At 42.3% G+C, this 11665-nt stretch overlaps 2 protein-coding genes and 1 long non-coding RNA gene across 7 annotated transcripts; 1 reads left to right on the forward strand and 2 right to left on the reverse strand.

Annotated features, from left to right (window-relative positions):
* Nucleotides 1-25: 25 nt before the first annotated feature.
* LOC128263141 (lipase 1-like) lies at nt 26-2934 on the forward strand. 2 transcript variants are annotated; one of them, XM_052997871.1, is made up of 3 exons: nt 26-372; nt 427-1125; nt 1226-2934. In XM_052997871.1, the coding sequence occupies exons 1-3, from the start codon at nt 238-240 to the stop codon at nt 1637-1639; spliced, it is 1248 nt and encodes a 415-aa protein (XP_052853831.1). In that variant the 5' UTR covers nt 26-237; the 3' UTR covers nt 1640-2934. The 2 variants fall into 2 exon arrangements, with proteins under 2 accessions (XP_052853831.1, XP_052853841.1); XM_052997881.1 differs by having other exon boundaries at nt 242-372; nt 440-1125.
* A 166-nt stretch (nt 2935-3100) lies between these two features.
* On the reverse strand, nt 3101-6285 carry LOC128266261 (lipase 3). Of its 3 annotated transcripts, none has more exons than XM_053002655.1 (3): nt 5659-6285; nt 5194-5363; nt 3101-4187 (listed from the first exon to the last, which is right to left on the reverse strand). In XM_053002655.1, the coding sequence occupies exons 1-3, from the start codon at nt 5761-5763 to the stop codon at nt 3245-3247; spliced, it is 1218 nt and encodes a 405-aa protein (XP_052858615.1). In that variant the 5' UTR covers nt 5764-6285; the 3' UTR covers nt 3101-3244. The 3 variants fall into 3 exon arrangements, with proteins under 3 accessions (XP_052858615.1, XP_052858616.1, XP_052858617.1); XM_053002656.1 differs by having other exon boundaries at nt 5194-5400; nt 5659-5766; XM_053002657.1 differs by lacking the exons at nt 5194-5363; nt 5659-6285 and adding an exon at nt 4258-4412.
* Nucleotides 6286-8843: 2558 nt separating this feature from the next.
* LOC128266262 (uncharacterized) lies at nt 8844-11447 on the reverse strand. 2 transcript variants are annotated; one of them, XR_008269045.1, is made up of 3 exons: nt 11330-11447; nt 10372-10683; nt 8844-9491 (listed from the first exon to the last, which is right to left on the reverse strand). It is a non-coding gene; the product is annotated as an uncharacterized LOC128266262 (long non-coding RNA). The 2 variants fall into 2 exon arrangements; XR_008269044.1 differs by having other exon boundaries at nt 10335-10683.
* Between the last annotated feature and the right edge of the window lie 218 nt (nt 11448-11665).

Here is an 11665-nt window from a genome sequence, read left to right on the forward strand (position 1 = left end):
TCTTTGCGATAAAACCTGGCATTAAGATTGACTTATAAGTAACACTTCTTTGGAAATGAATAATGGGTTTTTTATATGAATCTGAAGCTGAAGGAACAAATTTATTTTTAAAGATGATTATAACATGGTTTCAGTTTTCTGCTTTTACAAATGAATTTTTAATTCATACCGATTATTCGGATTAGTTCTGCTCTCCATTTGATTTGTCTGAAAAAAATCAAGTTAAATCTCCTCCAGATGTTGCTAATGAAGTTTGTGATCTTTTGTGCCTGGGTTTGCATCGCCATAGCCAGTGCTAAAAGAAAGGTGAAGTTTGGACTTCAAAATTTCACGGGCCATCCCAATGACTACCGCCTCAAGGTTTTTACTGGGGTTAGTAGATGGGAATCTTTGTGGAGATGAGGCTTCCTGAATACATGTTCGTAGGTCCACATCATAGCCACGTACAACTATCCGGTCGAGACGCACACGGTGCTCACCAGGGATGGCTACATCCTGGACAACTTCCGGATTCCGTCATCGGAGCGCTGCCGGAAGAGCGGAGTCGGAGTGAAGCCGGCCGTCCTCATCCAGCATGGCATGACCGCCTCGGCGGACTCCTTCCTGATGACCGGTCCCAGGAGTGCCCTGCCCTTCCTGCTGGCCGACGCCTGCTACGACGTGTGGCTGAGCAACTGCCGCGGCGTGCGCTACTCCCAGCGCCACTCGGTGCTGAAGTCCTCCCAGGACGCCTTCTGGCGCTTCAGCTGGCACGAGATCGGAATGGAGGACCTGTCTGCCCAGATCGACTACATCCTGGCGACCACGGGCCACAGCGCGCTGCACTTCGTCGGCCACTCGCAAGGATGCACCACGCTGATGGTCCTGCTCAGCATGAGGCCGGAGTACAACAGGAAGATCAAGACCACCAGCCTACTGGCCCCCGCCGCCTTCATGCACCACTCCACGGACGGGATGATAAATATGCTCGAGAAAGTCATTATGGAGATGAAGGACTGCAATTTTTTTGGCCACACCAGTGTACTGAATTTCGTATTGGCGCTTTTGTGCCATCACTCCACCTTGAAGAAGTTATGCACATCTTTGTTCTTGCTCAGCAACAGTAAATCCAAGAACATGAACCAGGTGGGTAAAAAACTATATTTTAAATTTAATTGAAATTAATTTGGCTCCTTAATTTAATTTAATTTAATTTATTTATTTTCTCATACTCTATAATTTTCAGAGCATCGTTCCTTTGCTGTTGGCAACGCATCCCGGCGGCATTTCTTCGCGTCAGCCGAAGCACTTTCTGCAGATCAGGAAATCCCGAAAATTCCGCCCGTTTGACTTTGGACCCAAACAAAACAAAAAAATCTACAAACAATGCTCGCCTCCGAACTATCCATTGGAAAAAGTCCGGCCCATGTCGCCCATTCACATTTACTACAGTGATGGGGACAAACTGACCTCTGCGAGGGATGTTCTAAAACTGGCTAGCAAGTTGGACAACGTGGTCAAGCATCACATTGCTGACTCATCCTGGGAACACACCGACTTTCTTTTCGCCAAGACCGTAGATACAGTCATCAATCAACCAGTTATCAAAGTTATTGACCAATTTGAAAGTAAAAGAAAATGGAAGACAAGGTATTATTAGGTAGAAAACTTTGTATTATAAGACTTAAAAAAGAGGAAATCAATTATTTAAAATACTTAATACATAATGTTAGTTTTGGTGTTGTATATAGACAAAGTAAATCAAATACAAATATTCTAAAAGAATTGTATCTTAAAGAAGAACATTTAGATTCGGGCCACAGTGCTGTTCCCATCCAATCAGATGCGCTTGACCAGAATAGGATATCGTGTTAAGAAATTATAAAGTTTTTGAACTTACCCTGACTTGCGCCTATCCATGAATAGAGATAAATATTCTGTACCAGATACAGCGGCAATGCCTTATCGTAAATGAAAATATAATTGTGTTGGGACTATTGTATTCGTTGAAAAGAATGCAACAGGTAGAAGACAGCGTTTCCGAAACATGTCCGTATGTCTGTCCGTTTGTTTGTCCGTATGAACGTCTAAACTCGAAAACTATAAAAGCTAGATATTTAGAGTTTTGAATGTACTTTCTAGCTGTGCAGTGTACATTTAATGCAGCTACGCCCATTCTATCGTACACATATCGCAAACTTGGACCATTTGGACTTCATTTTCCCTAAGACCGTAAATGAAGTGATCAATCAACCGACCATCAGAATTATTAACGACTTTGAGAAAGTCCAAATGGGATAACGAACTATTTGTAAATTATTATTTACAACAATTTTAAACCATTGTCTACTGTGTTAATCATTGGAATTTCCTATACTTCCGTTAAACATATGTTTCTTGCAAAAAATTGTAAATATATGCACATTTGTAACTTTTCCACATTGTGATTCACAGACTAAGCTGTCACACCATAAAGTAATTTTATTTATTTCATAGCTTGGGATGTCTACTAATGTATGTAGTTCATGGGCGTGTGGAAAAAACCTTGTGTCTTTAACGAAAGCATAGACTGGTTGGTCCATCATGTTTGTAAAAATTGTTGCAAGAATTTCATTATTTAAAATAAATACACAAACTCAAAAATTCTTCTTAAAAGAACAAATTTAAATAGACAGAAACTGCCATTACTTTAAGTTGATGTTCCCAAGCTGGTTTTTATTAAAGTTCAGTTCACTTATTCATGGCTCTAAAAGCTTAGTAAACAAGGCTACAAATAAAGGCTTAAGAAAAACATGTTCAAATTTTGTTAGTGAAGTTGAACTTAAAAAAATTCCTTGTTTGTAGCTTATATCTGTAACACAACGGAATTTCGTTTAGGACATTCCAAAGCTGGTTAGCTAGTTGCCTAAGTCAGTAAAACATCAGATAAAATTGACCTTGGACTTGGGATTTTTTTCTGAGTATAAGCATTTTAAGAAAGTCTTTCAAAATATTTCTTCAAAAATAGTTATGAGTTTTCAAGTTATATTTATATATATTTAATAAATTTTCCTCAATTGTGATCCTAAAGTTATAACCAAATTTGTATTTAGTCTAAGCTATAAATTATTTATTTATTAATCAGTACATATATCCAGAGTTGATCTAGCCGAATCAACCGCAGACTCAGTTTCGTAATTCTACAATTTGTTTTTGGCACTAGTGATAGTTCTGGCTGTGACCTTTATCGGCCCGTCATCCTGGTCCTCCGATCTCAACCGCTCCGTCAGCGTCGCCGCTGCTCGTAGCGATTCATGGAGAGGACTATGTTGTCGAAGATGTACTCCCTGACGCCCAGTCCGCAGATGAAGTCGAAGTGGTTCCAGCGCTTCCAGGGCACCTTGTACACGGCCTCCACGTTGGGCAGTCGGGTGAGCAGGCGCCAGATGTCCGCCGGCGCCACGATGTAGTCGTTCTCCGAAAAGAAGACCGTGACTGGCGTGGACACGTTCTCCAGCGCATAGTCCGGTGGCTCCAGCTGCTGGTAGTGCAGCCAGTTGCGCTCCGGGCCGTAGTCGTACTGCCGGAAGCGTGTGGACACGTAGCCCTGGAAGTAGTGCATCAGCTGCTTCACCGATCCGCCCGCCGGGAAGTTGGCCATCAGGTCGGGCAGCAGGGTCTTGTTGAGGAACCGGGTATCGTAGCCAACGGCGGGCCACAGGCGACTGATGCAGACCAGCGGCTTCTCGTTCTCCAGACACGTCATCGAGAGGAACTTCTTGAAGAACTTGTTCGTGGAGAACATCTCCACGCCCTCGAGCATCTTGGAGACGTAGTTGCGGGTGCCCAGCACCGGGCCGATGACCTTGGCCAGCCCGCTCTTCGTGTTGCTCACATAGGCCACCGGCGCCAGTAGGGTGGCGCTCTTGAAGACGGCATTGTACTGCGGCAGCATCGAGTTGAGCACCAGGAAGACGGTGCCGCCCTGCGAGATGCCCACGAAGTGCATGGCCCGCTGCCCGGTGCTCCGGAGAATGTAGTCCACCTGGGCGGGCATGTCGTAGACGGCCATCTCGTGCCAGCTGAAGTCCCAGAACTCGCGCTCCGTCGTGTTCCGCCACATGTTCTTCCGGCAGTAGATGTTGCCCCTGTTGTTGCCCAGCCACACGTCGTATCCGGCCCGCCACAGGAGGTAGGCCAACGAGTCCTCGCGTCCATTCAGGAGCCATCTGGAATAGAAGAGGTAAGCGGTATTGATACCTCACATTAATGGGCTATTTTTTTAGTTCATAGTAATACCTTGTTTATGAGATTGTAACTATCTTAAATGGTTACTAGCTTTACAGGCTTAAAAAGCATCTGATAACTTTTAAATCCTTATTATTGCCCTTAAAACTAAAGCATACCAAATCCATAAAAGTAAAACGTAAAAAGTATAAATAAATATCTGGTTATCGTATTCAAAATGTTATATATCATGATGTTAAATACAATGCACATTAAATTGCATGATATAATATTTAAATATTTGAATAAATATTAAAAATATAAAACCATGAATAGGTGTTATTTTATTTAAAAGCATTGTATTTAACTTTACTTTGGTTTCAATTTAAGCTAAGTTTTCAGAATTTATAAAAAAAAATAATGTATAAATTACTTGGATTTACTATGCCTATTTTTACAGTCTATGTTAATAAAAATTTTAATTCCAACTAATCATATGCACTTTCCAAGCCTATCAACAAATGTGATTTCATTAGTATATGAAAGTGTAAGATTGGGCTAGTTTCGTGTCAATGGAATGTTCTCCTAAATTGTGTAAAGTGTCATTAATTGTAGCCAAACAATCCTTATTAGAATCTCCTACAAATGTGATGGGTGTATTTGTTTGGTACTTTTTAGATAGGGCGCTTAGTCATTGAATAGTTTCTAGGTAAGTAAAAAGTAGTAGGAACGATTCTTAGAAGAATGCTTGGTATTCAGATGGTTAGAAAGTAATGATTGCGTATTGCAGTTACTCTAAGCTTTATAGACATTTTTCTTGGGGGCACACAGAGGGATGGATAAGTAAGAACGTTCTAGCCCGATAATGAATCAAGCTGTTGGAAAAAGATCTACAATTTCGCTCTTGACAGCACTTGATTTGCCGCGGAATTCCCTTCATGCTCCCTATCTACCGCAAGCGGAAGTATCTATTCGCACATGATATACAAAGAATATAGCACTACGCACACATCCGATGAGGCGTACAGTCCGGAGAGCAGGAAGACGACAGGGCGCCGCAGCAGAGTGCCCAGCTCGGGATCCACCTGCGGGATGCGGTGCAGGGTCAGAACGTAGCCGTCCTTCGTCGTCACCGAGTGGCGCTCCACGTTGTAGCCGTCGTTCTGGATGCGCCGCACCTGCAACGGATAAGGAAGGTCAACAGGCAAAAGGTAACTATATTTACTATGGTAACTACAAATTGGGACAACCACACGGAGGCAGGAAGCGAAGGCTGAACAGTCGCGGGCCAAAAACCGAAATGCAAACACAAATTGTTGGCACATTAAACGCTTGACATTTGGAGGCCATGCGACGCGTGCGTTGTGACACTTGGTTAATTAGGAATTCCGCTGGCGCACCGACCTGGGGATTACCCCCCTTCGCCTTCGCCTCCTTCACCTCCTTCTCCTCCTGCTGAGAAACAACACGTACCGCATCTGTGATGATGATTTCGCGCGACTGACGCACAGTGGCCCTGGACACCTGCTGCAATCCGAGCAGCGCCAGACACAGCAGCACCACTCGCTCCCGTCGCATGCTGACCAGACCAGGATTATGGTTACATGAACGCCGCACGCTGGGATTAAGTAACTGGGTACTGGGTACTGGGTAACCGATCAGAAGCCCAACCGGTTCGCGATCGATCGAAGCAAAAATGAAAATGAAAATGAAAGCTGCCCAAGGATCGGCGACTGAGGAAAGAAAGACAGCACTTTCTTTCCAACCAGAGAGCTTTCAAAAAACGCCGAAAACGAAACTGAAAACGAAACTGAAACTGAAACCGAAACTGAAACCGTATGAATGGATATGAATGGGAATTGCAATCGAGTATGGCGGTACGGTACCGCTGCTAGCGTTCGATTCGAATGTGCTTTATCGACTGCGCATGCGTCCGCCGCTCGCAGGGCTTGCCACTCATTTGAGCGGCTTGCCGGCGGAGCAGAGCTCCATGGCTCCAACCGGTGAGCCACCTGCATGCCAGTTACCTTACCTTACCTTACCTTACCTTACCTTACCTTACCTTAACTTAACTTACCTGAGCGCCCTGAGCAGCGGCGCTTCTGCCTCTGCTGGCTTACACTGCGCGTAATATCAATTGCTGCCGCCGCCGCCGCCCCCACTCCAGTGGTTTCATGTCTACCCCCCAGCCCTCCTCCCCCCGGAATCCAATCGGTTGGCACGCTGCCACGGCAATTTGAGCAATTATAACAGCTTAGCGAAAGAGAGAACGCTATCCAAAACTGTCAACGAACAGCACAGTGGGCGAATATCGCAGAAACAACCTCAAGATGCGATTAATTTTGAAGCTTCGAGCGGCGGAAGAAAGTGAAATTGACCTTGTCCTATAGAAAAAACCAACGGCAAACTCCGCATACAACAGAAATTCTATAAATCAAAAGTCCTTGGGAGACAATTCAAAAATATATGATTAAGTATAGCCATTTAAGATTCTTTTTGAAACTGCCTAGTTTTTTAAGCTATTGATCCTTGCCAAAAAAAAACTTATACCAATTATTATTATTTTTTTAAAGCTATAGCAAACCAATTCGTTTTGGTACAAAAAAATGTTTCTTAATTTAACAATTATAATATTCCCGAATCTTAAAAAAAAAACGTATGCTTTATATATGTCTGCCTGACATAAAGTTTGAGTTACAGAAGTTCAACTGTTTGACAAGCCAGTGATTCATATTGCCACATTCAAGACTTTGACAACTCATGGCTTTGACATCTGATAATTCGCATAGAATTTGTGAAGACTGAGACATTACTTGCCCATTCAAGGCACATCATACATAAAAAAGATGATAAAGCAAGATAAATACTCTCAATAAGCCAAACAATATGAACAATTCGCGTGCCGCTAAGAGTTATGCACATCACATACAATGCATTCATAAAACACAATTGGTTTCGAGCAGTGTATAAATTTTGGGAGCTACTTACTTACATTTTTTTTTTGGCTCTGACTCTGGCTGCGACGTGGTTTTTCGTCGCATTGTTGTCGTCGGTCGCCGTTGTTTTTTCGCTGAATTGCAATAACCTGTTGCCTAATGAAAACGGCGGCTGCTTATTTAGGATGTGGCCGGCCTGGCCCAAGTGGTACGGGTATGTATGTACCCACTCGGGGTACCTTTGCATACCCATAGAAGACGGCTGTTTATGTTTACCCACTTGAAAGACAATCGACAGCTCACCCGCCAATCCTCCACTGCTCTCACCGTTCATTCAGCGGATCGCTGGATCGTCGGATCGGTGGAGAGCTTTCTGTTTGTTTATATGGCTTTTTAATAGCTCGTCAACAACTGCGCAAGGGTTCGTAGCTGGCAACTGCTGTGCACTCCGTTTCTTCTACTCCGTTTCATCAATGGACCGCTCCACTGCCCCACTGGCGGCATTGACCCACCGGCCGCGACTCACGTACTGGACAGCCCACCGAGCGATTACCCAGTGATGTGGCTTAGCCGGGTTAGTGTACCTAACTTCACGCCCCGGTACTTGTCATCACTGCTTAAACCTTATCTATATTGAAAAATGATCGATCGGTATTTTGTTAGGGAAACGCTATGGTTGTGAACCATTAGATATGCCTGAAAAAAATCAAATAGACTTAAATTTACTATGCAACGGAATCTACGATATGACTAAGCTTCTTTCTTTTTTATGAGTTTGGATAAGAACTTTTAATACTATATACAGTTACGGTCAAAATAATATTACTTTTTTAGCTTATGGAAATAGCAAACAATAATAGTTTGGAAGAAAAATTTTAAGATATTTTTAAAAAAATATTGATAAAAATATAATGTTTTAATATAAAAAAATGTTCAGATGTTAAAAACATTTTTATTCCTATACAAAGTGCAGATGAAGAATGATTTAAGGATATTTTCTTGAATTGTTATAAAATGATTTAAATCAGTACATTGAAAAGTTAATTTTAAGGAACTAGCAAATGCTTCATTTTCCTTAAAAACTTTTTTTATTGGTAAGTAAGCATTGCACTTAATAAACGCATTAATAGATTGACCCAGTACTATTACTTTGATTGCAGTTGTAACTCAAGTGTACCCTAAGTACATACAGCCTTCACACTACCTTGACCAAAAGTGGTACCTTTGGCATCACAGCTACTCCATTGGGCAAAGCCCAAGGCGGGTCGCATATACATATGATTATGGCTCACGGCTCAAATGTCCATTTGTTTGGCGTTAAAACAGTTTACGCTAATTCCTATTGTGACACCTGCGACAACAGTGTTTGTCGCGTGTGACTGCGGCGGATCAAGTGAGCTGTTTAGTTAACTGGTTTCGACAATTAAACATGGGGCACTTGCGTCGGCCAATCAAACGGTACGGGTCTGCGGTCAGGGGCATCTTTCAGGGCTCCTCATGCGACTTTCTTTCACTTTCGGCTAATGGATTCTATGTAATTGAGGCCTAAACACTCCATAATGCATACTCCATGTAGCACTCCGTTGCCAAATTTGTTTGTTTATTTAGGCCTGTGTGGCTTGTTTGCCCGCACAAGTGATATCCGAGTGATGCAATCAAAGGGTATAAGTTATTATGTAAACAGGTATGGATAACCATCGGTAATTATACGTTGAGCTCATATTTCATTAATTTAACAGATATGTTTATTTGCTTTTCGAGCATGGGGCCTAAACCGCAACTAACGGAGCTGTTAAACGATATTAACCGATTCAATTTCAAAACAGTAACGGGGTTTCCGAGGTAAATAAAATGTGTGAGCTGAAACCGTAACCGAAACACGGAAATTTCGGCAAAACAGTCTTATGAGAAACTCCCCCACTTGTGGATTAAAGTCCCTATCTTACTTGTGGATAGGGTATACAGATTTCATTGCTCCGAAATCGGTATCACTTTCGTTGACCGCAGAGTACATCACTGCTGACAGCTGCGTGGTGTGAACTTTGTATTGAACTTGAAACTCGAGCTGGACAAGATCTGCATAATGCATGAGATGGGCCTGAGTGTCGGCCACAAATCAAAGACCGCTTAGCTTTTCCGCCGAACAATGAGTTGACATTTCACTTTGAGTGCTCTGCTTTCTGATATGCATTCGGTTGCGTTTTCTTTCTTTTTTTTTTCGCTTCTCCTTTTCCAAGCCAGAGGGTTTGGTTATTGCCGGTCCGGTTTCCGGTCGACCCAACGTCGCTTATCTAAACCAACAAGGGCGCTTATCGCCAGTTCGTTGCAATCCGCGATGACGTCTTAGGGTCACAAATCGAAAGTGATTGACTGCAAAGAATCATTTGAGTGGTATATTAGGGTTATGTATTGAAGACAAAGAGATCATTGTCTATGCTTATTCTGCTTAAATCCAATTTAAAAGGACTACAGTTTTCTGGCAAACTATTTTATATAATATCGTTTAATGTATAAAATTACAATTTTATTTGAAATTAATTTATTTATTTGCATTCTAAGACCATGCATCTTCTTTAGTTTTGATTGTTTATTGTATTTTAATTTGGTGGTAAGATATTTCAAACAACATATTTTAAAGCTAACTGAAATAAGTTAGTTCTAATTAATTCTAGCTTAGCAATAATATTTCAAAATATATTATTTGAAATTTAAATTGTCAGGCCAAAGGCATCTTAAGTATATGTATATTAAAGAAACATGGCGACAACTCTATTTATTTGTTTAATAAAAAACATAAAAATGTTGTAGCTCGGATTTAAGGGTACTTCGATTTAAATGTTAGACAATTTAAATAACACAAATTAAAAAAAAAACTATAATATTTGCATTCAAACTATATCGGGCTTAGCAATAATATTTAATTAATCAAATGAACATCTTTATGGATAATAATAAGCCAAATGAATTCATTTATCCAAGCCATTTCGGGCTTAGCAATAATTTTTTATAAGCTTAAAGTGCTAGAAAAAAATGAATTTGAAATATAGGGCTTATTAGCTTCGTCTTCTTAATATGTTTATTTACACTTAAACTTATAATACAAATAATTCATAACAAAATACTAAAACATTTGAATTCAAACTATTTTGGGCGTGACTTATTAAGTGAAATGTACATATATATCGTAAATTACATGGCAAAAGGAATCTTCACCTTGCATCTTTATTTTTCTCTGTGTGGGAAAACTGACTAACGATGACTGTCACCATTTATTTCCCCGCCAAAATGACGGGTTAGATGATCAGCCAGCCCGGCCGTTAGGTCACTGTGCTAATCCCCTGCTAATTGTTTCTTGATGCGTTTGTAACTCCCTAATCGGGCGGTGGAGGACGGCCTTGGCCAGGAGTCGCTGGTGGCTGTCTACCTGGTCCACCTGGACGATGATCCCTAATTACCCGACTTTTGGCCGCGCGCCTGCCTGACTCACCGCCGCAGCATATTTACAACTGCCGGCTAGCCGGACAAACAAGGCAATCGCCGGTCGTAAAATGCGAGTGGCTAGCTGCAAATAAAACAGAAACAGAAAACTGAAAACAAAATCTCAATAACAAAAAGCCGCCTCTCCACGACTGCGACTGCGACGACAACAAAAGGAACACGGCGAGGTCTCAGGAGGAAGTGCCGACGTTTCGTCATGACTAAGCGTGGTTACTCAAAGGGAAACCAATTGATTCCTTCCTGTTTGCCGTCGTCCATCGTACATAGTCCACCATCCACTATTCACCATCCACCGCAGAGCCACGACGGCAATAACAAAATCTAAATATTTAACGACTAAATTGAATCTGAAGGCGCGCGCTCACTCACATCAGGCAAATTTTCCGGCTCGGCTTGGCTTGACTTGGCTGGGGTTACCTGCTGGCATAATCAATAAAAGATAAACAGTGGGCCGACCACCGTCTGTGGCTACAGCCCATTGAAATGACTACATCACGTAATGGAAAATGTTGCAGGGAAAGCCTACACGAGCAACCAAATCGAGAAAAGCTCGACAATCCACTGCAATCCACAGATGTGAGTAGGCAAAGCCTCCCCTGTGGTCGATGTCGTTGTCAACAGGCGTACCAGAAGTTTGGGCATTCTGTCAGCCAGACAGACAGACAGACGGACAGACAGACAGACAGCCTGCAAGTAGTTGGACGACCTACCAGACCATCATCCATTCAGTCACTTGGCCGGGAAAGACCCCCGTGGACCGCAGCTCTCAGAAGCTGGAGGGGCACTCAGCCTCCGGCGGTGCTCCGATTCAGTCTGGGCGGACTCAGGCGACTCGAATCATTCACAAACATAAACACAAACACTGGAGAGACTGAAAATTGATTCGCAACAGCTGCTATTCGTTGATTTGTCAGGGATATTGGTCGTGATTAGCCAAGGAAAACGTATTCGTCAAGATAGTAATTGAGTTTGCAGCTGCCACGAAAGGTTGTCGGTTATAGGGGGCTTTAAAGATGCTTTATGTCTTTAAGTGTTATTTTGATCAT

This window comes from Drosophila gunungcola, chromosome 3R (assembly GCF_025200985.1).
Source record: "Drosophila gunungcola strain Sukarami chromosome 3R, Dgunungcola_SK_2, whole genome shotgun sequence".
Taxonomy (NCBI): domain Eukaryota; kingdom Metazoa; phylum Arthropoda; class Insecta; order Diptera; family Drosophilidae; genus Drosophila; species Drosophila gunungcola.

What these genes read in the sequence shown, in the direction of transcription:
- LOC128266261 (XM_053002655.1), bottom strand. Translation starts at nt 5,763, where the DNA reads ATGCGACGGGAGCGAGTGGTGCTGCTGTGTCTGGCGCTGCTCGGATTG. An exon ending in AAATCATCATCACAGATGCG is followed by an intron (nt 5,364 to 5,658) that starts GTACGTGTTGTT and finishes TATCCGTTGCAG; the next exon opens with GTGCGGCGCATCCAGAACGA. An exon ending in CTGTACGCCTCATCGGATGT is followed by an intron (nt 4,188 to 5,193) that starts GTGCGTAGTGCT and finishes CTTCTATTCCAG; the next exon opens with ATGGCTCCTGAATGGACGCG.
- LOC128263141 (XM_052997871.1), top strand. Translation starts at nt 238, where the DNA reads ATGTTGCTAATGAAGTTTGTGATCTTTTGTGCCTGGGTTTGCATCGCC. An exon ending in GCCTCAAGGTTTTTACTGGG is followed by an intron (nt 373 to 426) that starts GTTAGTAGATGG and finishes ACATGTTCGTAG; the next exon opens with GTCCACATCATAGCCACGTA. An exon ending in AATCCAAGAACATGAACCAG is followed by an intron (nt 1,126 to 1,225) that starts GTGGGTAAAAAA and finishes TATAATTTTCAG; the next exon opens with AGCATCGTTCCTTTGCTGTT.